Source organism: Pochonia chlamydosporia, chromosome 4, assembly GCF_001653235.2.
Source record: "Pochonia chlamydosporia 170 chromosome 4, whole genome shotgun sequence".
Classification (NCBI taxonomy): domain Eukaryota; kingdom Fungi; phylum Ascomycota; class Sordariomycetes; order Hypocreales; family Clavicipitaceae; genus Pochonia; species Pochonia chlamydosporia.
This window is the reverse complement of record NC_035793.1, coordinates 3341646-3366148: the sequence shown is the minus strand read 5'-3', so window position 1 is coordinate 3366148 and position 24503 is coordinate 3341646. Positions and strand designations below refer to the sequence as shown.

Here is a 24503-nt window from a genome sequence, read left to right as displayed (position 1 = left end):
GAGACAACCTCTGTCCTCGCTAGTCGGCACCTTTGGCTCCGTGACGAGATGGGCTCCTTTATTTGGGGCGAGTTTGTCCAAGGCTGGCGGGGGAATAATGCAGCAGGTTCAACAAACGAGGGGGATGAAGGTGCACAGTTCGGTGAAGAAGAGGTGTGAGCACTGCAAAGTACGTCTACGTCTTTCCGGTGGTCACTGGCAATGACAATGGCAATGGCGTCGAATGCGCCGTTGTCGAGACACGGAACTACCGTCAATGACGTCCAGCTAACCTGGCAAAATCAGGTCGTTCGACGAAAGGCCGGCAAACGACACAACGGGTACCTATACATAATCTGCAAAGCGAACCCGCGACACAAACAGCGACAAAGCTAAACTACGAAAGCACGAACATTGGAGCAGCCAGTCTGGACGGATCGGCGGAAATATCAAGACAGAAGGAAAGGGCATTGTACACTACTGCTGGGCATATCGGCATGGGAAAATCTAATAACGGGATAGACTTGTACTACATCTACATACCACCTATATATCTCTCCATACTCTCCCACTCGGTCTTGCCTGTTGACAGGAGATACCGTATATGTGACTGTTTGATTAGTGTCTGTCAAAATGGGTGCTTGATACGGGACATACAATGTCGGTTACGTGTCTGTGTCGTTCGAATTCATCGCGGATGAATTTCCGGGTCTCGCTTTTGGTGTTGGCGTCTTTGATGGGACGAGTGCCGCGGAGGACAGTCCTGTAGAAGGAGAGGACGCGGGATCGTTGGAGGAACTGGGGGGCGTTAGATTGTTGTGTGTGGGGGAATGGGGGATATGTACGTGATCGAGGCTTAGGGCCTTGAGAGTGCCCCGGCGGTGGGTGGCATAGCTTCGTATGCGTGGGAGGTTCATGCTTGTTGGGGATAGGTAGTTTGTAGATTTGTGGTGGTGATGAAGTTTGGCGGGAGAACTTCGGGTGTGCGGCAGCTCAATATGTCAACTTCACTTTCTTATTCTTTATCATGGTTATGTTTTTGTATTGGGTGCAGGTCAATATGGCGAAGGGAAAAATAAATGGCGAGACTGGCAAAAATGCAAAATCCAAGACCAACCCTATAGAAGAAGTCAATGCTAAAGAAGACAGCCTCTTCATTAAGGACCACCTCCCATCGCTGTACGCAACCCACCCTGCAACACGAATGAAGCTAATCACACGTTCACAGACCATCACGATGGACGCACCCAACCTCACAAACAGAATACACAATCCAGCTCCTTCAAGCGCGTAGCTTGACAGAAACACAACTCAACGCGTGCTTCTCACTCATCGAGCACACCAGCCGCGCAGACTACGCGTCCTCCTCAACGGGATGGCACCCCGTCGCCAAGAAGAAGGAGATGCGGACCCCTGAGCTGCGGTACATTTTGGTCCAGCATGAGGGAAAAGTCTACGGGTTCACGTCGCTGATGCCGACGTGGGAGAATGGCGAGGCGGTGGTTTACTGCTATGAGATTCATTTACGGGATGAGCTTCGGGGGTATGTTTTCCGTGACGTGGTCTGGACAGGGCTAATGAGGTTGTTAGGACGGGATTGGGAAAGTTGCTGATGGGGTATTTGGGAGCTGTGGCAGAGAGTATAGCGGGTGTTGAAAAGGTCATGTTGACGTGTTTTGTGAGTAATGAGTCGGCGAGGAGGTTTTATGAGGGTTTGGGGTTTGGCGTGGATGAGTGGTCGCCGGGGGAGAGGAAGTTGAGGGGGAAGAGAGTGGTGCCAGATTATATGATTATGAGTCGGAGGGTGAAGAGGAGGGATAGAGATGGGGATCGTGAGTGATGGTGTTGATGGTTGATGGTATACGGAACAGAGGTGGTGAGACTCGTCGCCTGGGTAATGAAAAATATGATTCTATCGGCTGTGACACCGTCTCAAAGTGGACAGGAAAAGACGGCACAGAGCTCATTTCAGTGTCTCAAGCGCAAAGGGTGCCTGCGGTTTTGAAATCCAGCCTTACCGATATCAACTAGCGGCAGCTCGAGGAATCAGCCACAAAAAGGACTAGCGCATCATAAAAAAGTGAATTGATGACCCGATGGCAGTTCGTTTAGCCCAAAATAAATCCCCCGTTCTAAAGTCTGCGGGTCGGCAATGCATGAGCGTTGCTTTCGCCCAGACGAGCTGCCAGATGGAACTTGCTGCATCGAATTCACATTTCTCTCCGTATGTTGCACCAAGATACGAAGACAAATGAAAGATGCACCATAGGTTAGTCCCCGCCAGAAACAAGTGTAACACAAACAGTGTCATCTCCCACGCCCTCTCCCATTCGGGTCAAGACTCGCAACTCAACACAACACCAATGGCAATCCCGTAAGGCTGCATTTGCATTCCAACCAATCTCAAGACACCCCACTCACCACTTTTGGAACCAAAAACCCAAAGGCCAAGTTCAAGTCGAGCTAGGATCCAGGAGCTGAAGCTGAACTGGGCGGATCCCTGCAACAAAGGGCTGAAAAGCTTAGCTTGCCCAAGAACCAAACCTAACGGAGCTCGTAATAAAAGCGAAGCAGATCCCCCAGTGCCGCGTGGCAGCCGAGACGAAATTTGTTTTTACGAAAACACCAAAATTCAGAGTGCTTTTTAATATAATTCATCGTTGATATTTCGCAATGGAGCCCAAGCAGGATTATCAGCAGCAGCAGCCTGTGCCAATGCAGCCCATGCACACGTCTTCTCAGCAAATGGTTCCTCAACAACCACAACAGCAGCATGCGCAGACACAGCAGACACAGAATGCGAACGCGAATCTTGACCCTCGCGGATCAGACTGGCAGATTGGCCTGTTTGACTGCTTTAGCGATATGGAGGCCTGTCTGATTGCCTACTTTTTGCCATGCATGCGTACGTATACTCCATCACCTTTGTGAGAGACCAAACTAATGAATACACTCAATTCAGTCCACGGCAAGACCATGGACCGTATGCGCGACCCGTCCCTCCAGTCTCACGATCCCCTCAACAATGAGTGCATGATCTGGGGAGGAATCCAGTGCTTCACCTGCTGTGGATGGCTGTAAGTCACTTTCACACACTCCTACTCACATGAGACCAAAACTAACATCCACAGCTACAACATGGTCAAACGAACCGAAATCCGCGAGAAATACGGCATCCAAGGCTCCGGCGGCTCCGACTGCTGCACCTCCTACTGCTGCCTCTGCTGCGCCCTCGTCCAGCAAGATCGTGAAGTCGCCCTCCGAGCAGGCCACTACGCCCCCGTCACCCAGGGATACCAGGCTCAAACCCACGGCATGCAGATGCCTGCTCCTGTCCACGCTGCCCAGCCTCATCCTCAGCACCAGCAGTCCTTCCATGGCCAGAGTCCTCCTCCTCAGCAGGCTTACCAGCAGAGCCCGCCTCCCCAGCAGGTCTATCAGCAGACTCCGCCGCCTCAGCAGCAGCAGCAGTACCAGCAGCCGATGCAGAGTGGTATTCAGAGCGCGCATGAGCAGGGTATGCCTACTTATCCTCATGAGGGGCAGTATGGACAGAAGCAGTAGAGGTGATGAGAGGGATGAAAAAAGGGGATGAAAGTAATGGGAATGCGAGGAGATGAAGCCCAGCCAAGACGTGATATGAAGGAGCTGGATAATAGTTTCATGATCTGGACGGTGTGGAGAGGCAGCTTTTGACGCTTGCTATGTTGATGTCATTCGTTTTGTGTTGGATCGCTTGTTTGGACTTGTCTAAATACCTGCGCCTTTTGTTGCTGCGCCCGCAATTTCCTTGAATAAACAACTTCTGTTTGTCCGACCAAGGGACATAAATCCCGAGTCAAGACCGTTTCCATCACTGTAAACATCTGACCAAGCTTCACCAAATTCATCTGGCATGACCCGTCACTCGTACGGACCGCATTATAACCTTAGGGGGAATCAAAATTGTCATTAACATTTATGCTGGTCCCGAAAATCAATATCCGAGGAGAGCCAGTCAATTAGCCGCCGGCCAGATTCTACCAATGCTACTCCTTTGTACCCAGAGAAAACTCCAAAATCATCATTTCAAGCAAAGTCCCTCCATTCAAACCCTTTCCTTTTTTTGTTCCCAACCCATCACCATCATATCTTCCTGAATTCATTTCCATTTAAGCATAAAGCTTCTTCTCATATGCCTCCATGTTCACATTACCCTCCATCTGTGCACTGGCAGTGCGGAGCTCGAAGCGAACGGTGCCATTGGCAGCGCCTTCGTGGAGCTGAGCCAAGCTCTGCATACCGCAGTCCTGCATGGAGTGCTTGAGACCAGCAGCCAGGTAGGGAACAAACTTGTTGATAGAACTATTGAAATGTTAGCCAAGATGCTCAGAAAGGACATCCATGAAAAAGGGAGCACGAACCCTCTGTGAGCGACTGATCCCGAAACACCCTGGGCAACCAGAACGCTGTCACCCTCGGAAAAGTATCGAGCAGTACCAGCGTTGCTCTTCTGGCTGTCCTTGCCGCCGCCACCAGCCTTCTTGTCCTGCATGGCATCGATACTGCCCATGCCACGGTAAGCCTTGACGAGCTTACCCTCGCGAGAAACGAACGAGGTGCCGGGAGACTCAGTGGTACCAGCCAAGAGACCTCCCATCATGACAGTGGAAGCACCAAGGGCAAGACCCTTGACAATGTGGCCAACATTCTGGACACCACCATCAGCAATGCAAGGCACGCCGAAGCGGGCAGCAAAGCTGCTGACGGAGTAGACAGAAGCGGCTTGAGGACGGCCAACAGCCATGACCTCCTGGGTAATGCAAGCAGAGCCACTGCCCATACCAATTCGGAGGCCGTCGACACCGGCAGCAATGAGAGAAGCAGCCTGTTCCCGAGTGACAACATTGCCACCAATAACATCAAGTCCAGGGAACTCCTGCTTACACCACTTGATCATCTCAATCTGGTACATGCTGTTACCCTGAGAGCTGTCCAGGATGACAATATCAAGACCTGCATCAACAAGCTTCTTCAAGCGGAGCTTGTCCTCAGGGCGAGTACCAATAGCAGCGGCACAGAGAAGCTGCTTGCTGTCGGGCAGCTTGGAGGCCAAGGGGAAGTGCTGGTTCTTGGTCAAATCGGAGCGAGAAATCATGGAGACGAGGTTGAAGTCCTTGTCCACAATCGGCAGCTTGCCCTTCTTGGACTTTGCCAGGATTCTGTTGGCCTCGAGAAGGGTGACGCCGTCGGGAGCAGTCACAAGATCGGTCACCATGACGTTGGCGACGTTTGCATCGGCCTCGTCCTCGAACTGGAGGTCTCGGTTGGTGACAATACCCAGGAGCTTGGATCCAAGCTTGCCATCCTCTGTGTCCAGTCATGTTAGCCATTGTCCAACAAGAAGCATAATTTCTTCAAGACTGGTGAAAATTGTGTGCTGTGGGTCATAGTATTTCTCTCCCCATGACGTTAAGTCTTTACGGTGGAACGAAAGTTATAAATTGAATTGGTTGATAATCATATTGCAGTGTCATGACGATTTGGGGCCGTGATCGAATAGGAGGCATATTCAAAACGTACCAGTCACAGGGAAACCGCCAAATCCCCACTTCTCCTTGAGGGCCTTAGCCTCGCCGACAGTGGTATTGCGGTCAATGACGACGGGGTCAAGGATGAAACCGTTCTCATAACGCTTCACCTTGCGGACCATGTCGGCTTGGGCATCGGGGGAGCAGTTGTGGTGAATGACACCCAGGCCGCCCTGAAGTGCCATGTGGATAGCCATCTCGTGCTCTGTGACAGTGTCCATGGGGGAGGACACAAAAGGAGTCTTGAGAGTGATGCGTTTGGTGATGGCAGAGTCGAGGGTGACGGCCGAGGCAGGAAAGCCAATGTAGCCAGGCATCAGCAGGAAATCATTGTAGGTAAGACCGCCATGCTTGGTGGTGTCCATGAGCTCGTGGATATCGAGACCATCCGCAGTCTTGTACTCCTTGAGGACATTGAGGGCAGTGGTGTGGTCGAGCACCTTGCCGGCGCCAAAGGCAGTGAGAGCAGCCATTGCAAATATAGTTAAATACACAAATGGCTGGGGGTAAGAAAGAGAAGTCGAGGTCGAAGACGAAGAGTCGATTTGAGTAAAGAACTGGCGAGGATCTACTAAATCGACTGGTCAAGGTTGATACGGCGCTTCTTCCCGTAGGAAAGAAGAAGGCCAAAGAGAGAGAAATGGTGTAGGCCGAAATTTTTTTTCTTATACTTTTTTGGTGTTGGGGGACGGGACCCTGCAGAGCGGAGCCTGCTAAAGTGGCTAAAGTAGAAGCGTGCCTCACATTGGTGCAGAGAGAGGGACTTCAACTTTTTTCTCTCCCCTCTGTTTTGAGAAGCGGGGCAGCAACAGGTGGGGTGCTCCTGCCAAACCGAGCGCCTGCAGGTTTCAAAGCACATGCACCAGCACACATCAGCACTGACAAGCTTCATCAGTGTCACAGCTCTCTGCCACTTGGCAGCTCATTTCGCACAACAACAACTAGCATACCAGACTTCAGTTGGTCCCTGAAACACTAGACAGGTTGGAGAATCACAGAGTCGCTACCTATCCAACTTCTTCAAAATTGCTCGCGCTCTCCTGTACGTATTGCACTACTGTCCATCATTTCTACTGAATGACTGAATGCTGAACTCCACCTTGCTGCCCATGTCTGACATCACAGGTCCATAACTTCTAACCACTAGCTCAAGGCTGGAAGCTCACTTTAACCTGTACTTCATTTCTTTGCAAGCTCCTCGAAACCATCCCCTCCCAAGCTTTCTCAACATCAATCTCGAACATTCGAATATCGTCTTCACTCCTCCTGACTGTTTCAAAAGAAACTGGTTGACTTTCAATCGCTACCATGAAATCGTCCTCAATATCTAGCTGCGGAAGCGTGGAAATGTATACACCTGACCCTCATATCAGCATTTGCAAGTTTGCATCACAGTTTACAACAAAGGTGGCATCACTCACCGAGAGCACCCAGGACCTTGATATTACATGTCACAACAACTCTGCCGTCTTCCCTTTGTACCATGGAACTTGACGTCATTGCTACACCACCAGTCATCTTGCCAACTAAACCAAAGACACCAACATGTCCATCATCGTGTCCTTTGCCCTTGAAAGGTGTCACCGGGAAAGCACTATAAATCTCATGCCCAGTCTCTTCCAAAGAAATGGAAATAAATGGTTCCGGACCTCCAACAGTCATAGGCATAGAAGCTTTGCCGGTGCTATGAGCTCGAACTACGTATTTACCGGCATTGGATACTCCAGGGAAGAGCTCGAGCGGAATGAGTTCAACAAGGTCCCTGGTCGAAATGTTGAAAACGCCGAGAATACCAATGCCTGTTTGTGCTGCGCCTACAATTCACAGTCAGCACGTATGTTGGTAGGCAACCAAGAATGTGCGAATTTGCATATGGAAGCTTACCGTTGTAGCTACCAATCTTTAAGAGTACATCGTCCTCATAGCTCGCATAAGCGGAAACGGATTTCCCCAAGACACTCGGCCGCAGAATAACCGTTTGTCCGAGAGGAGTGGTCGCAGTCATTTGCCTGAGAAGACGTATGTTGTGGTCTCCCGGAACGTCTGTAATATAGATGGGACCACCGCTCACACAACGAGCTGCGGCATGAAACCCTGAATAATCATGTGCAGTTTGGAACATGTCCCAGTCAGGAACCGCATTCAAAAACTGAGTAAAGATAGCATTGTGAGCATTGGCCCACATATGCCATGGATGTGATCGCGGAACGTCAGGGAAGAAATCATCAGAGTTCCTGACCAGAATCTCCCTGCGATTTCGGGGCAGTTGAGAATAGAAGAGGGCGTATGGGAACTGCGACATGCAAGATATGGTTTGCGAACCGAAATACCGCTTTGATGCCTCAGACCATGCATCAAGGTAGGTGGACATCAAGTCTCGACGGTCTGCTGCGGTGGTCAACAAGTCAACCTGGACTTGTGCGTCGGCTTTGACACCATCGATCCCCGAGTCGGCCAGGAATCTGTAAAAGTCGTCATAAAATCGGGATACATCCGGCTTGACAACTACAATCAGAGAATCTGTATTTTCTCCCTCGTGAGATACCCTGGTCGTCTCATAGGTCTCGGCGATGCTGCCACATGGTGAGATGCCGCCCCAATAGCCCAGAAGAGCATGCCATACGAAAACATGCTGAATGTCTGGGTGAATATTGCGAATTTGTGATACCAAACCTTTCAATCCGTTTGGAAAAGCCTTTCGATCTGCTTCAAATTCAACCCAGCTATATTCAAATTGGTCGCCTCCACTCCGGTCAAGAGACTGCCAATTGTCATCAATTATAAGATTGGTGATACGAATCTCGTTCCTAGCGAGCTCCTCAACGGCAGCAAGAATTGTCTTCTCTGAAAGCTGTTGTCCTAAAGCATTCCAAGTGCCAGTTGACAAGTTAACATTGACTTCCCAAACGGCGTGGCGGACAAGACTCACAGAATCCTAAGCCGTCATACCACTCCGGTTTCCACGCTGCTGTAGTTCTGGGGTCGTCGTCTAACCGACTAGTTAATTGTTCCTTTGGTGTAGCATATGGCCCGGACACCATGGTTCTTGCATGATACATAACGGAAGCAACAGCGTTTTGGAAGTCGTTCCCCTCTGACACCAAAACGGTGGCTGTTCCTATTGACTCGGAATCGTTCCTGGCCTACAGTAATTAATCATACAGTTACATTGCGAACGATGGAGCTTCTCATACGTGCACAGTGACCATCCCCTGATCATTGTGACGGAACGTCGTCGTCACATTGCCAATGCCACTGATGGCTAGCATCGCCATCGTCTTGCCTTCGTGGCTTAGAAAACAACACAAAATTGCATCTTGATCTACGTTAAATTGAGACTTTCCGTGTCGTGGACCAAGCCAGGCAGCCTTGTGTTGCACAAGAGCAAACCACCTGCCTTGCATTAGCCCCGTAGCTTTGCAAATACAAAACAACATCTATTATCACCAACTTTCACAACAGGCAGAAGGAAGGCAACCTACCTCAGAAACGAGCCCCATGGCGTACCGACATCAATATCTCGAGCTGCCGTGTATCTCCCGGGCGAGGCAGGTAGGGCGCAGTCTAGTGACCATAACCGAGTGCCTGGAGACTGGCTCACAGGTGATGATATCTTCCACTTGGTGTCTAAGTCTGCGATGCGTGGCCCTACATTGTCCTCAGACACGGAGTGAGGTGTAAGAAGGATGACGACGCCATCGTTCAAACCCTCCTTGTCACGAACCCATTCCCACGGTTTGTTACTTGCTTGGCGGAATTTCAGCGTGAACTGAGCAGACCTCTGCAGCCGAAATGAACAGGCAAAGTATAACAGTGAAGTAGACCGAGGCTGGTGACCGAGATGGTGTGGCTCATCATGAGGCGCTAACTTGGCAAGACTTATCTCGCTCCAATCCTTGTTATCATGAGATATCCAAAGTGCGACTTCCCATTCTTCTTCCACCTGAGTGAGGGATACTCGCAGCACTGCTGTCAATATCACTTCACGGCTTTGGATGATGGTGACTTGGCCGAGCGGGGGATAGCTTTGAAGTAGGCCTTTCATATTTATAATTTATAACGTCCTGTAAGATTGATTTCGCAGCGGTTTGTGTAACAGGTCGTACACAGCATAGAGGATTTTCTCCTGCAGTCAGTATGACAGTGTAAGAGGGGTTCATCTTGGCCGGTTTGGCTCATCTCCAGACATTGCGTGGACGAATGATGGTCATAGTGCATATGTGCTCCGGAAAGTGCCTGCGCCTGCACCGCACTTCAGCTGTCAGCTTGCAGCTGCGGGCACTTGGTGCTGAGCATCAATGAGCCCCACAAGGCGGCTGGCAGGAATTGCGACCAGCTGGTGACCAACTGCCACGGATTAACGAGCCCCGGCCCTCATTCAATTCACAAACTTGAACTCCCAACTCCAAACAACCTCGCACTTTAAACTTCAACCTCACACAAAACACCGAAATGGCTTCACAAACACAGCCCACACCAAACACCGCACCCCCGCCCCCCAGCGCCACGGAGCCTCCTCGACCTCGCGATGCCCGTCTGATCGAACTACTTCTGACATCCCAAGGTGTCACGGCATACGAGCAACGAGTCCCATTACTGCTCCTCGACTTTGCCTACCGTCACACGTCCTCTATTCTCAGTGACGCGCTACACCTCTCCGGCGACCCGTACGTCACCCAAGCTGGCTCAAAGCCATCCGCAGCCTCAGGAGCGTCAGCCCTTGCGGCAGGCGATGCGCCAATCACAGCAAACGGCGTGAAGCTTGCCATCGGCGCCCGTCTTGGTTACCAGTTCCGCGGAGGAAGCAGTGGCGGCGGCATCAGCAAAGACTACATGCAAGAACTCGCGCGAGAACGGAATAAAGTTGCCTTGCCGCGAATTGTCCCCAACGAGTGGGGTGTTCGACTACCCAGCGAGCGGTTTGTGCTTAGTGGGACAAGTTGGGGTCTCAAGGATATGTGGGACGAGGCGGGTGACGAAGATGATGAAGAGGGACATGGTGGTGATGCCATGGAGGGAGTTGAGGCACCAGAGCCGGAGGACGTTGGCGGTGATGGAGTGGAGGGTGGTACAGTTGACGATGTTTTCGGGGATGATGTTGACGAGGAGATGGCAGAGTAGACGGTGGTTATGGCATGGCATGGTTTTAAGATTTATGAACATGGCTGGCGTTAATGGAGTTTGGCAATGGTAAAGGAAGGAACAGATATCCATCAATTGACAATACTTGACACTTTTAAGACTATTTGTGTTTGTTCAGTACTTGGAGATGGCAGTATCCTCTAATCTTGGTGAGATTACAGGGTGAATGTCATGGGCAGTCATGTGCGTTACGTCCAGGAGAATAATTCCAAAGCTGTTTAGCTGCTCGTGATAGTTAATGCAGTATCAGTTCGATGACACTGAGCCAGATAAGTTGAACCATCCTCTCTCGGGTCTCATTCAACACTGGAAAATTTAGCACTGTGTTTGGTATCAGTAGTACGGCGTAGGTACTAGGCATAGCACCCGAAATTTAGCCACTCGACCTCGATAAATTAACACACTGTAAAATTATACCACGATATGCATGATGTTTAAATTTTGTAAACAAGTCTGTGAAGTTACCTTGTATTCAACACTTCACGAGCCGCCTGATATGGAGCAACGATACACTGGAATCACTATCATGCCAGTGCGCAGTTAGAGGAAGATCTGAGTGATAGGGGACGATCCATTGGTTGTCATGTAGGTTCCTGCGGAAAAGGAGGACGTGGGAGATTGGAGCAACACTTGCAAGCGTGGGACGTGATTTAGACGACAAATAAAACCAAATTTTAGTACCCCCGATTCTGACAACTACTGTATGAACAAGGAGAGAACTTTATGGTACACTAGGCCTTTAGTTAAAACGGTATCTCATACACTCTATAACCGAGTCACGCTTCTGCCAACCCTTCCGGCCCAACGCTACCTTAGAACTTCGGCTTCATGGTGTTCCGCAGTCTCTGGTAGTCAAACAATGCTTCGATGCTGCCAACAGCGCTGATGGCAATGTCCTTGTCCCACAGCTTGCGGTTGGCAAAGTCCATGACCTCCTTCTCAGTGATGGCATCGATCTTGCGCTCAATCTCTCCGGGCATCATGCGGCGGCCAGTGGTGATGAGCTGGCGGCCAATATCCTCGGCAACGGCAGTGGTGCCGTCGAGAGACAGGAGGATGGAAGCCTTGAGCTGAGCCTTGGCGCGCTCAACCTCAGCCTCGCCGACGTTGTTGCACAGGCGCATCCACTCACGCATAGCGAAGTGGACGAGATCGTCCAGGCGGGTGATGTTGTCGGTGCTCAGGTAGATACCCCAGAGACTATAGTGTGTGTTAGCTCAAATTCTGGCAAAACGCGATTGAAGATGGAAAGAGGTTTGAAGCATACCCAGTGTCGCTGTAGCTGGTGGAGAAGCTCATGAAGCTGTTGGCCAGCTCGTGTCGGTGGACGAGACCGCTGAGCTTGCTGCCCTGGTGGGGAGCATTGCCCATAGCCTTGTCGTAGTTGCCGACAATAGCCTGGGTGACCAGAGCAGTGAAGTAGTCGTCAGAGCTCCAGCTGACACCCTCGACAGCCAGGGCGACGTTGGCGGTGCCCATGGTGTCATCACGAACACGGACATCGGAACCGATGAAGTCGGCCTTCTGCTTGGACAGAAGGTAAGCCTGGTTCTCGGGGCTCTTGCTGGGGAGGCCGGCGAAGTGCTTCTCGGCCAACTCAACGAGCTGCTCGTGGGGGATGCCACCAGCACCAACGAGGACCATGCGGTCGGCGGTGTAGTTGTTCTTGATGTAGCTGGTGAGCTCGGTTCGGGTGATGTCGCGGATGTTCTGGCGAGGGCCGAGGATGGTGCGGCCCAGAGGCTGATGCTGGAAAGCAGTGGCGTGCAGGTGATCGAAGACGACCTCCTCAACCTGCTTCTCAACCTCCTCAGACTCGCGAAGGATGACATCGCGCTCGCGCTCAATGGCAGACTCCTCAAGCTTCGAGTTCTGCAGAATATCGGACAGGATATCGACGCACTGGGGAACATCGGAGTTGAAGGCCTTGGCGAAGTAGACAGTGTTCTCACGCTATGGGTTTTGTTAGTTGCCTGCGTGTTCCGGCGTCTCCCTGGAAAGGTTGAATCCACATACAGAAGTGTAGGCGTTGAGGTGGCCGCCCATGTTCTCGATTTCGAGCTCCAATTGCTGCTGCGATCGCTTGGCAGTGCCCTGGAGAGACGGTTAGTATTTTTTCGAAACCAATTGCTCGTCGATGGCGATTGTTGTTGTACCTTGAAAGCCAGATGCTCGAGGAAGTGTGCGGTGCCGTTGTTCTCGTCAGTCTCGGCTCGGGAACCGGCGTCAATCCAGACACCAACAGTCGAAGTTTGGGCCCATGGCGAGTGCTCAGTGGCGACCTGAGGTTTCTATGTCAGTAGCAAGTCCCAAGAAGGTATATCGTGGCCAATTGAGCCCGGATGGATGGTACGCACGGTCAAGCCGTTCTTGAGTGTTGTGGTTTGAGTTTTGCCGACGGAGGAGGGAGTCGCGAAGCCTCGACGAAGGGAACCGGCGGCCGACAGACCAGCACGGCTTCGCAGGCCCTGCGAGAGGTTTAAAGCTAGTCTGCGAGACGCCATGGGGGAGGTTTGGGTGGCTCGAAGATGGATTGAGTGGTTTGATGAAATCTTTCGATCTCGCTCGGCTAGAGCTTTCCTGAGGTAATTTGTGGCCTGAAGCACCAGGCGCCCATTTTTTTTGCCATTCCGACCAGCTCCGAGGCTTAGCCTCATGGTTCAAGGAGAGTCGTCGTGGCCAATCAAAGGGCCGCATTACTAACCTGACTGGTACCATCCCTTTATGACCCAGGACCACTCTCAAAGTCATTTTGTCCCAACATCACGTTTCCTGGCATGTGCGAAAAATGAATATGTTTGGAAATTAATTGACTTCCTCGAAACGGCCTTGCAGGCGGAAGAAGGAGGGGCGAAAACAAATGGTGTGATGTTCATGAGCACGATTATTGATACTTATTCTTACACATTTTTGGTCCATGAAGTGTTGTTTGGTGTTGTGAAAGCAGTATTTATCGAGGTCGTATGCCTGATGCCAATTGTCCCATAGGCGACATTAAATTTACGGTGCTACTGGAATAACAGTTGTGGGTTAGATCGGCATAGCTTCACTTTGGCCGTAATCGGCTAGCATTTTGTTTTAAAGTCAGCCGGAAGCATGCAGATACATGAGATTTGAGAGGTGATGAGTGTGATTGCTCATGATACCAGACTCATTGGGCAGGATGCACAAAATCAATACTCCAGAGACCCAGCCATTGGATGCTTGCTGACACGCTGCAAACCAGCAGCCTCTGACTCTTGTGTGGCCACTATTTCTCACTGCATTTTTTTACTGCGGCTTTTGGAGGGGCAAAAAGTCGCGGAACGCCCCACCATCATCTTTTTCTGAGATCTCCATGTTGACTCACTTGTATTCGCAACCTTCCAATCTCCCAATTGAGATATATAAGTCTTGGCAGTTAATTGGGAATTTCATTCCTTCTCGGCCTCATTGATTGAACGATCGAATTTCACAATGGAGACCGAGCTGCCCTTGCCGTTCCTCATCAGTGTTGCCGTCCCGCCGGGACTGGCCAATCTCGACGGCTTGACCCGAGAGGAAGTGTCACTGTTGGGCAATCCCTTCTTGCAGGCGACGCCAAAGATTCAAGAGAAGCTCATGCGCTTTTTCAATCGCCACAATTACGAATTCCACGCCCATCTGGATGCTACCGCTCTGGAATCACAAGACGATGTCGTCGCTCTGCTGGATCGTGGGGCAAGGAAAGTCTTCGTCATCCCGGAAGCTTTGTCTCAATACACCGATTTCGGAGACAGAGTCCTTCCGGCTGTTAGCAAGCCAGATATCTCTGCTGCTTCAGAGCACGGGCTGCTAGTAAAGAATTTCGATTTATCATCCGCTGAAGCGCAGAAATTTGTCGAGGCTGCCCAATCCGCCAAGATCAAGAACCTCTATCTTCTGCCCGTGGAAGGAACGCCTCTTGACAAGTTCATTGAAGCCGCGCAAAAGGCCAATGCCATTGCTATTCTCCCCTCTACAGGCCTCACAACGGACAAGTCTGCCACTGGCAAGCTTTTGCTTTCCAAGGTTATTGCCACATACTGGAAATCCGACCGCCAGGATGGCCTCATCCCTACCGTCGTCACCGACGAGGCCGGTGTCGCTCTTGGTCTTGCCTATACCAGCGAAGAGAGCATACTTGAAGCGTTGAAGACACAAACTGGCGTCTATCAAAGCCGCAAGCGAGGACTATGGGTCAAGGGTGCTACTTCAGGAGACACCCAGGAGCTCGTTCGCCTTGCCCTGGACTGTGACAATGACACCTTAAAGTTTGTCGTCAAGCAGACAGGCCGCTTCTGCCACCTTCAACAGTTTGGATGCTTTGGAAACTTGAGCGGTATCCCTGCTCTTGAGCAGACTCTCAAATCAAGAAAGCAATCCGCTCCCCAGGGCTCGTACACTGCCCGACTCTTCTCCGACGAGAAGCTTCTTCGGGCAAAGATTATGGAAGAAGCAGAGGAGCTCTGTGACGCCAAGGATCCCAAGGATGTTGCTTTTGAAGCCGCAGACCTCATTTACTTTGCCTTAGCAAAGGCTATCGGAGCCGGTGCCAGCCTGGCTGATATTGAGGCCAACTTGGATGCAAAGAGCCTCAAGGTCACCAGACGACCCGGCAATGCCAAGGGCAAATGGGCCGACAAGGAGGGCATCAAGACAGAGTCTGCCGCACCAGCCAAGGCTAGCCCAGTCGAAAAGCCAGCCGAGGGCAGAATCACCATGCAGCGGATCGACTCTACCAAGGTTTCAGAAACTGAATTGCTCAATGCTCTTCAGCGTCCGTCCCAAAAGTCCCCAGAGGCTATCCTCAAGATCGTCACCCCCATTATCGATGATGTCCGCAAAAATGGCGACAAGGCATTACTGTCGTACACTCACAAATTTGAAAAGGCTACTTCTCTTACCTCACCTGTTATCAAGGCTCCCTTTCCTAAGGAGCTCATGAACCTTGACCCAGAGACAATCAAGGCCATTGATACATCATACGAGAACATCAAGAAATTCCACGCAGCCCAAAAGGAAGACAAGCCCCTCCAAGTCGAGACCATGCCGGGCGTCGTCTGTGGTCGATTCTCACGCCCCATTGAACGAGTTGGTTTATATATCCCTGGTGGCACTGCCGTCCTGCCCAGCACCGCCCTCATGCTCGGTGTTCCAGCCAAGGTTGCCGGCTGCAAGAAGCTCGTTCTCGCCTCACCTCCCCGATCAGACGGCAGCATCACCCCCGAAATTGTCTATGTCGCGCACAAAGTTGGCGCCGAGAGCATCGTCCTCGCCGGTGGAGCTCAAGCCGTCGCCGCCATGGCGTACGGTACGGAAAGCGTCAGCAAAGTTGACAAGATTCTTGGTCCGGGTAACCAATTTGTTACGGCTGCCAAGATGCACGTCAGCAACGATACAAACGCCGGCGTGAGCATCGACATGCCCGCTGGTCCGTCTGAAGTCCTCGTCGTTGCTGACAAGGACGCCAACCCTGCGTTTGTTGCTTCGGACTTGCTCTCTCAAGCGGAACACGGCGTCGACAGCCAGGTCATTCTCATTGCCGTTGACCTCAACGAGCAGCAACTTCAGGCCATTGATGACGAGGTCCACAACCAGGCTATGGCTCTACCTCGCGTCGACATTGTCCGCGGCTCCATCGCCCACTCCGTCACGGTTCAAGTCAAGACAATGGATGAAGCCATGCGCATCAGCAACGAATATGCCCCTGAGCATCTGATTCTGCAGATCAAGGATGCCGCCAAGTCCGTAGACCAGGTCATGAATGCCGGTAGTGTCTTTATTGGTGAATGGACCCCCGAAAGTGTCGGTGACTACTCCGCCGGAGTAAACCACTCTCTACGTAAGTTGGCTTTCATCACGGCCCATTGACAATGCACCACTAACGTATCGATAGCTACATACGGGTTCGCCAAACAATACTCTGGCGTAAACCTCGCATCGTTTATGAAACACATTACCTGCTCTAATCTCACGGCCGATGGTCTCAAGAACGTCGGCTCAGCAGTCATGCAGTTAGCCAAGGTCGAAGAGTTGGAGGCTCACAGGAGGGCAGTTGAAATTCGACTCAAGTACATGAATGGACAGTAGCTATGAAATGGAGACAATGAGGAATGGTTGGAAAAGTTGGATTACGGGTTTCTTTGTATAAATGGAGCATCTGACTGGGTAAAATGATAATGAGGCTAGGTGGAAATTTGACAATTTGCAAAATAAGAGATGCAAGGAATTTGTTGTCCATGTTGATACTGACTGACTACAGTCTGTGGCTAAATGTATTTGCCCCCCGCCAAGTTTACAGTACGAGAAACAAGAGCACAATTCGCGATATACGGAACCTGTGAGCTGGAGATGCTTGTGATGTCACAGTTATCTCGATGAGATTTATCTATTCAAGCTCGTTACACTTTTTCGTAGTCTTTCCATCGTCCAAGGTAGAGACTGTGAGGGAAACCAAGGATTGTGCGTGGGAATTGTCTACGAATAGATTATTATATCAATAGAGCATTTAAATTGATCAAGCATCACTAGAGTAAGAACCTTTCTAAATAAAAATACATAAATAGAAGCATACAACTTGAGTCTAAAATGTTGTTTAATTATGCTACAACCCAAGCAGTCTATTTAAAAACCAACAATATAAATGCCGACGCCACGCTATGCCATGCCATGCCTCCACATCCCTCCCGAGAGAAACAAAAGACTCCGAATCATCTACTCCAATTCACTCTGCAACCAACTTTTTGGTATCTGCAAAGACTCGCTATGCTGGAATACTCGTCACCCAATCAATGCTTTCGCCTAAGATGCTGGTTCGGGTGCGGACTCGTGCGTGGGCCGAATCTCGACCGGCTCTTCAACATGTACTTCCCGTGATTCGATCGCAACGCCGTTACCGCGCAACTGCTCCCATATTTTAGTCATTATTTTCATCCTGTTATGCCTTTTTCTCTTGAGATAAGTGACCAACCCCTGTGATTAGTTCTGCACCAGTGTCCTCTTCAACGCCCTTATTCGACACATTAACCTTGGCCATACGGTTGACCAGCTGCGTTTCATTGTCGGATCCAGCATCATCTTCCTCATATTCGCCTTCTTCATCATCTTCCTCGTACTCCTCGTCGTCGTCGACATTGTCATCATCCACACTCTCGCCTATTGAGTCGCGTGAGATGTAGCTGTCGACGAGGCCGTCGCCAATCTCTTCATCTTCGTCGTCAGTGTACGTGCTTTCATTGTCTCCTGGCACGTCAGCTTCTTCGCTGTCGCTGGCTGAGAATTCGTCCAGCTCAAGAGGTTCGTCTCGCCAGTATTTGAAGTCGGTGTAATCTTCTCCACCGCCCTTGACGAGTGTGGCGACGGGTGGGAAGTAGTGGTCGACAACTTCGTTGATGTTGACGTAGCTCATCTTGAGCTTGTTCAGGCTGAGAAGATCAAGGGACACCTCTGAGTTGGAGTTGATGGTGAAAATTCTGGTTCTAGGCACATCCACGGTTCGATAGGAAATCTGGTCCGTCAGACGGTTGCCAAAACCTGCGTAGAACGGGCTGTGGTCTGGTCCGTATAAGCTGCTGATATCTCGGAGAGTAGCCATCTTGAACACATGCGGTTGGCGGAGATATACCTCTCGTCGTAAAGCTGCCATGGTGCGATCTGGTGACAAGATGGTGGGTCCGTGAGGCATCTTGCAGCCTTCTTGAACGATGCCATTGACATACGCTCTAGTTGTGTCAGACTGACCTACCGATCGACTGGTCAAGTACATGATGTTGTATCCATTTTGGGCGATATCGCTGTACAGCTTGGCAATGCCCGTGTGCGTCCAGTCACGCCCAATCATGTTCAGCACATGGCCGAGGGCATCCGACTTGGTGATGGTGCCATCAATGTCAGAGATGACTACGGGAGTTTCATGCTTCCACAAGTACATGTTTGCGGCACAGGTCGCTCGGTTGACAGTAAAGCTCATGGAGTTCTCTCCCGGCTTTAGGTCCAGAGCCTTCAGTTGATCGCTAGTCAAACGCAGCGTCTTGGCATAGTTGATATTTGGATTCCCAGCATATCCGGAAGGAGTACGGGGTGGGGTCTGCAATCCCGAAGGGCCGGCATCGGATTCTGATCGTCTGTGTGAGGGAACATGACCACTGGCTGTAACATCGCTACCGTCGCTGTGGTATCCCGGGTCAGAGATAGCATCTGCGGCCGTGTTGTGGCGATGGGCCTTGAGGGAGGACTCGATCGTTTTGGTCATGGCAGCCTGCTTGGCCTCTTCGCTACTGTAGATCCACAGATTGCCCTCTTCGTCGAAGCCAAACAGAGAACCGATATCATAGTTGCCCTCGAGTTCTTCAGAAAGAATCTTTCTAGCGAGAATCTCGGCCTGAAGCATATCTTCTTCGCTGCTCTTAAAACCAGTCATATCAAGCATGAGATCGCCAGTCTCGGTGACACGGCTAGGTATGTTCACAGCAGACAGCTCCTTAGCTAGCGTTTTAGCCCGCTCCATTCCCAGCGGTGGAGGACTGTGAGATCTCTCGGACTCATTTGGATCCCTCGACTCGTTCTCATCGTCACGCACAACAGCTCTCGCAGATTGCCTGAGCACATCGTCGCTATGAGGCCTGGCCAAAGATGAAGACCAATCACCAGATGCCGGGCGTGGTTTTGACATATTTGGTGAAGCTGACAGCGGAGTTATCATGCCTGGCCTCACAGTTAGCTCACGACACGAAAAGATATGCGTATATACAGGGCGCAAAGCAAAGAGAACTAACCATTTTCATCCGGGTGGGTTTGCAGCACCGTAGGTACCGGCCGAGCTGTGCTGATCAGGTCCTGGTCGAGATGTAGAACATCCGGGTCATTGAGCCCGGGCGGTGCTTCCTCGGGACCCAGTCCAGGACTGCTGGCCGGGGAAACCAGCGGAGATGTTTGAAGGGATTCCGGGACATTTTCAGTGGTTTCAAAGACAAAAAATGCTTCGCCGCCTTCTCCCAGCTTCATAGAGTACTCTTGCTTGACGCCATTGACCTTGAATTCGACCTTCTTCTCGGACGGTCGCAGGAGCGAAAACTTGCCGAATCGCACGTGAAAGGGCGAGCAGGCCAGAGTGCCATCTTCGTGCTCGACGATGATGACATCAATAGCACCACTGAGGGTGGCAGGGTTGATGGAGTTCCATGCTGTCGAGACAGAGTCGCTGAGATTTCGAACGTACTGCATGGTTCTCGGCTGCCGCTCTCACGCGGGCGGTGCGTTGCGATATGGGAGTGTGTGTTGTGCCAACCGTTTGGTTTCGGCGACGACGTTTGGCAAAAGTATGGTAAGAAGAGGGGCGGAGCCGAAGAGACGTTTTGGTGGGAAAGGTAAGAAGCTCCAAGGTGGGCGCAGCAATAGAATCAGCGGCGCAATTCAAGCCTGGTATTTTCCAGCCAGACAGGCGATTTGCTTTCGTGTCGGCCTTGCAGAAAACGTGGCAGCAATGTGGTTTGTTTTGTTCGAGGAGGTTGTCGCGACGGTTTATGACCAGTCGTTGGAGGAACGGACGATGACGCTGACGAGTGACAGTTGGTGGCGGGAGCAGCTGATCCGGGGCGGCTTATCGAGCCAGACCAGTTGAGACCAGTCAAGCCAGGGTCGATTATGCAGGGAAGGGAGTGAAAGTCAATGGATGCAATGAGTGTAAGTTCCTACATGTAACATGCGCTGACAGGGAAAGAGAAATTCAAGTTGCAACTGATGAGAGAGGCTATGTCTCGTCGTCAGACAGTGGAGTGTCGTGTAAAGATGGGCGGCTCGCAAAAACGGAACATGGAATGGCAAGTCGGTGGTTGTTGGGCAGTCTGGTTGGTCCAGTCGGATTTTGTTCAACAAAGAACTTTCCCATCAAAAACGCCAAGCCAAGTTGAGCCCAGCCAACGCCGTGCCGGATCGCGGCGGCCGGAGGCACATGATTCAACGAGCCAAGACCATACCAGTTGACATGTACAGATCCTTTCTCACCAAACCTGGTGGTTGCGTCTGGCTGGTGCATTCCGCTTTGGTCCTTGCTCCTGCCGCTCAACTTTTTTTCTAGGCATGTCCCTGCCTCAGCCAACAGCCATCAATCACCAGGCGCATCAGCCAACTTGAGGCACAGCTGATCATTGGCATCTCACGCCCGCTCAATTCTTTTTTTACCCGTCCAATTTGATGGTGCGGCCGCCATGGATTTCTGACGGCATCCGACATGCTGACGCTCTAGCTTCATCTGGTTCATGACACAGGTAGCTGGGTGGTACTTTGCCCCAGGATTTTCCATTGCAGGATTCTTCCTTGGTCGACTTCCGCAGTCCCTGTTCGCCGTGCCAAATGATTTAGCATGTGGACATTGCGCGGCATGGCCGGAGTACCCAACTAGTGACGATGAGTCTGGTTTCACTCAACCTTGAGACTAAAGGACTTAAAAGGCTTGGTTGGACCCAGCTGCTGGTGCTGGGCATGACGCCCGAGCCGCGGTACAAGCCATCATGTGCTCCTGGTGTCCAGTGTCGACTGGGTCTCACTGGAAAATATTGCATCGGAAATAAATACGTCGTCATAAGAAATAATACTGGGTGCCTTGGTCAATTGGACTAGATCCAGAATATGGAGTAGATCTGGATCGTTTTGTCCCTTCATGTGTCTCACTTCCAAAGTCAGCTTCATTTCTCTGCAAAGAAGAGACATGGGCGATTCAATGAATTGGCATTGACAGCCCAACCATTCCTTGTGTACGGAATATTGTCTTAATATTGCGCCTGGGGGTTTTCAACATGCTTGCTAGCACACAATTGAGGTTTTCCAGCATATTATCTCGGCTGGCAGGTTCCGGTGGATGATTTCATGCCTGCTCTCAATGCCTCGGGTGGTTGTTCCTGAAAGTGGCGACGATGACCGGACCACGACTCAGGCGCTGCCCTCGTTTCGACAGGCTGCATGAATGATGTGGACTGCTTTCGGGTGGTCGCCGAGAGACTCGGTTGCTCTGCATCTTGCCTCCAGATCCAGACAGGCAGGGGATATGGTTGGTAGAGCAATTTCCGATTGACGATACGTTTGTGGTGGCACCTTTGAAATATGTAATTGCTACTTCCCTGTGGATAGAGCATAGGAGGGCCAAGAGAATGAAACCATTTGACTCTAAATTTCTCCTACAAGTCTGGTACTCTCCGTAGCTGCTAGTAAATGAAGATACGAGCAAATGTCTGGCTAGATGTATCAGCAGCCAGAGACAAAGCATTTGTTGGTCAGAAAGGCTTGGCTTGCCCTTTCCTGGGGCAAGTTGCCAAGACGCTAATGTGAGGCAGATCTGCAACAAGGCCAGGCCCAGGGAATTGCAGAGCAGACCGATGGAAGAGTGTGCTTCGTGCTGATGAGCGCCGTGCACAAGCAAAATATCTCCAAATGCCCATTGGGAGATTCTAGTGTTCCCAAGTTGTGCATTATGCATGTATACTCAAGCACGTCAGCATGCTTGTGCATCCGAGAGCAAACATTAAATAAAAGTTCTGCGTCGTTTAAAGCCGAACCACCGGATACCAGCAGTCAAGTTCCTTCATGTTGCTCCAGTCTCTAAAATCGGTCACACTGCAATCAAAATTAACTCATGTACATACATAGCCATAGCATTGTAAATAAACCGGTCTATTTAATTAATCTAAGACTAATTTAGCATGTTTTAGAAGAATTGCGCCGATTGGAAACCCATGATGGGCAACTATCTTCGCTTTTGTCTAGACATTGGCGTAGCTTTGTAAGACAGCATCAAATAGCACCAGATCAAGTTCCAAACCCCGAACCACGACCACAACTGGGAAAGGGTCTTCGGTCTATAGTATGGAGTGAGTTTGGTGAAATATGGCAACAGCTCCCAGTCACAATTGTCCAAGTTTGCCATATTTTGTCCTTTATATGTCCCCCTTAGAAAGCTAGAGCTAGATAGAGCCATGACAAGACCAACAGGACGTCAAGCAGCAGCTGAAATGCTATTCTGAAAGCAAGTGGGATTGGTTTCTCAGTAATGTAGATACCCAAACCAGGCTGCAAATCATATTCGCCGAATGAAAATATGTATTCTACCGGCGTATAGCGCTTCTTTGGCAGGAATTCTGTCCTGTCAAGTCCGTAGGGCATGGCTTTAGGGGGTTTAAGAAAAGCGCTAAATAAAAATTCTGTGACTGCGAGCGCGAAATTCTCCGAGGGCTTTGTCCAGTCGTAGCTCCAGCGAACTTGCTCCTTGAGAACGATGGGGGCGCTCGTTGTCAATGGGATATCCTGCAATGATGGTTTAAAGGCCCAGGTCCCTCGCTGGCGCTGTGAGTTCCTGTCGGCCATGCCAAACTACTACTAGTTAGCATAATGTAAGAAGACACATGCATTTCGTAGTCTGGTCCCAGTTGATCTTACATAGACAACCCGTAAACTCGCTGGAGAGTTAACTTGTATCTGCCTAAGCCTGGCACACCAGCCGGTATGATTATACACCCAGTTGAAGAATGGGTTCCCACGTTCGTCAAAGTATGTGTCCTTTATCTTGTGGAACGCCTGTGAATCAGATGTCACGCCAGTGAGATCAACATTCACAACTTTTAACATGTTGGGATCCCCGCTATCCACGCAGAGTGCAAGGAACTTTTTGCGGCTTTCTACCGATTGACCAGGCGTGGAGCATCTGGGTTGCGACAAGTCATTGCTAGAAGAATCGTCTGAAGAGTAGTCTGAAGAGTAGTCTGAAGAGAAGTCTGAAGAGAAGTCTGAAGAGAAGTCTGAAGAGAAATCTGAAGAATCGTCTGAAGAGAAGTCCGAAGCACAGCTTGAAGCAAGCTCATCGTATTCTGTGCCCTGTGAGCCAGAAGCATGAGAAACGCCAACAGAAGAAGGCTGAGATTCTAGGCCGCTTTCACAACCAATCATTTTATGGTCTAGTGGCGGGTAGCTTGTAGCTACCTCCTCAATCTGGATTCGCATCATGTTCAAATGTCCTGTTGAATCTGTGTGGTACGGAAGAGAAGGTTGTTAGGCGTGGTGCGAAGGGCAAGTACTTTATAAAGTAGAGACACATCTTCCACGGAGGAGCAAGGCGGTAACTAATTAAACGTAAACTCCCGGCAATATAAATGAGTTTGAGGTAGCTGCCATTGATCTTTGACTTAGGGTTCTGTGGTCGAAGAAACTCAGATGGACGAAGTACTTCTGACTTGGTCGCTTTATTGAGTTCCCTATACTTTATCCTTTGTGTGTACTCTAGGACTTACCATGTTCGCTCGTGCTCCGCGCTTACTTCCTAATAATTAGGGACATGGCACTGAGAGTTCGGCCGACTTGGCTGGCTACTGGAAGTTAGAACATTAAAGGTGAGGCAGCTTCATCACTAACTTGAGCATCAAGCTTCATGCGGTGAAGATTGGGGTTTAAAGGCTGCAAAGCGTATGGACAGTGCAAACTCATTCCACAGATGCTCCGGATGTCCCTTTCAGGCTCCTCAGATTTGCGTATAGCTGTGCAAGCGTGACATACTGAGACATATATGCGGTCTGGTCTATTAATTGAATATCTGATGCGTTTTATGCAAGCACGCGACCAGCAGCGGCGTTTGTACGCAGTTACTTTGCGCAAGCGAGGGCAGATAGTGACCATATGGGAGGTTGAATGTGAAGCAGAAAGTCTGGTGCCAAAGTGAACAATTGATGCCTTGTGTTGCCAGCATGTGAAGAGTTGACATGCTGTGGCCGTGTGAAAGGTCAACATTGAAGTGCAAGCAGATTGAATGAGAGCATTGAATCCTGTCTGGTC

At 50.6% G+C, this 24503-nt stretch overlaps 10 protein-coding genes across 10 annotated transcripts; 5 read left to right on the top strand and 5 right to left on the bottom strand.

Moving 5' to 3' along the window:
* Window positions 1–1039: 1039 nt before the first annotated feature.
* Window positions 1040–1819, top strand: VFPPC_14402 (GNAT family acetyltransferase Nat4; the record flags this gene model as incomplete). The annotated part of the gene is made up of 3 exons (XM_018292171.1): window positions 1040–1158; window positions 1208–1522; window positions 1570–1819. 3 exons carry the CDS (start codon window positions 1040–1042, stop codon window positions 1817–1819), a joined length of 684 nt encoding a protein of 227 aa, XP_018144018.1.
* Window positions 1820–2652: 833 nt separating this feature from the next.
* Window positions 2653–3543, top strand: VFPPC_14401 (protein family Cys-rich; the record flags this gene model as incomplete). The annotated part of the gene is made up of 3 exons (XM_018292170.1): window positions 2653–2884; window positions 2942–3056; window positions 3111–3543. 3 exons carry the CDS (start codon window positions 2653–2655, stop codon window positions 3541–3543), a joined length of 780 nt encoding a protein of 259 aa, XP_018144017.1.
* Window positions 3544–4130: 587 nt separating this feature from the next.
* On the bottom strand, window positions 4131–6022 carry VFPPC_08422 (inosine-5'-monophosphate dehydrogenase; the record flags this gene model as incomplete). The annotated part of the gene is made up of 3 exons (XM_018287138.1): window positions 4131–4323; window positions 4383–5328; window positions 5542–6022. The coding sequence occupies 3 exons, from the start codon at window positions 6020–6022 to the stop codon at window positions 4131–4133; spliced, it is 1620 nt and encodes a 539-aa protein (XP_018144016.1).
* A 940-nt stretch (window positions 6023–6962) lies between these two features.
* VFPPC_08421 (raffinose synthase protein Sip1) lies at window positions 6963–9594 on the bottom strand (the record flags this gene model as incomplete). Its single annotated transcript, XM_018287137.1, has 5 exons — window positions 6963–7363; window positions 7443–8447; window positions 8491–8687; window positions 8748–8964; window positions 9045–9594. 5 exons carry the CDS (start codon window positions 9592–9594, stop codon window positions 6963–6965), a joined length of 2370 nt encoding a protein of 789 aa, XP_018144015.1.
* Window positions 9595–10001: 407 nt separating this feature from the next.
* Window positions 10002–10670, top strand: VFPPC_08420 (transcription initiation factor TFIID; the record flags this gene model as incomplete). Its single annotated transcript, XM_018287136.1, has 1 exon — window positions 10002–10670. The coding sequence occupies one exon, from the start codon at window positions 10002–10004 to the stop codon at window positions 10668–10670; it is 669 nt and encodes a 222-aa protein (XP_018144014.1).
* An 833-nt stretch (window positions 10671–11503) lies between these two features.
* VFPPC_08419 (mitochondrial processing peptidase beta subunit) lies at window positions 11504–13195 on the bottom strand (the record flags this gene model as incomplete). The annotated part of the gene is made up of 5 exons (XM_018287135.1): window positions 11504–11891; window positions 11959–12644; window positions 12708–12785; window positions 12848–12973; window positions 13049–13195. The coding sequence occupies 5 exons, from the start codon at window positions 13193–13195 to the stop codon at window positions 11504–11506; spliced, it is 1425 nt and encodes a 474-aa protein (XP_018144013.1).
* A 220-nt stretch (window positions 13196–13415) lies between these two features.
* On the top strand, window positions 13416–13679 carry VFPPC_08418 (hypothetical protein; the record flags this gene model as incomplete). Its single annotated transcript, XM_018287134.1, has 1 exon — window positions 13416–13679. The coding sequence occupies one exon, from the start codon at window positions 13416–13418 to the stop codon at window positions 13677–13679; it is 264 nt and encodes an 87-aa protein (XP_018144012.1).
* A 468-nt stretch (window positions 13680–14147) lies between these two features.
* On the top strand, window positions 14148–16781 carry VFPPC_08417 (histidinol dehydrogenase; the record flags this gene model as incomplete). Its single annotated transcript, XM_018287133.1, has 2 exons — window positions 14148–16533; window positions 16588–16781. The coding sequence occupies 2 exons, from the start codon at window positions 14148–14150 to the stop codon at window positions 16779–16781; spliced, it is 2580 nt and encodes an 859-aa protein (XP_018144011.1).
* Window positions 16782–17628: 847 nt separating this feature from the next.
* VFPPC_08416 (nuclear elongation and deformation protein 1) lies at window positions 17629–19913 on the bottom strand (the record flags this gene model as incomplete). Its single annotated transcript, XM_018287132.1, has 2 exons — window positions 17629–19394; window positions 19466–19913. The coding sequence occupies 2 exons, from the start codon at window positions 19911–19913 to the stop codon at window positions 17629–17631; spliced, it is 2214 nt and encodes a 737-aa protein (XP_018144010.1).
* A 2718-nt stretch (window positions 19914–22631) lies between these two features.
* VFPPC_08415 (hypothetical protein) lies at window positions 22632–23678 on the bottom strand (the record flags this gene model as incomplete). Its single annotated transcript, XM_018287131.1, has 2 exons — window positions 22632–23051; window positions 23118–23678. The coding sequence occupies 2 exons, from the start codon at window positions 23676–23678 to the stop codon at window positions 22632–22634; spliced, it is 981 nt and encodes a 326-aa protein (XP_018144009.1).
* Window positions 23679–24503: the final 825 nt, after the last annotated feature.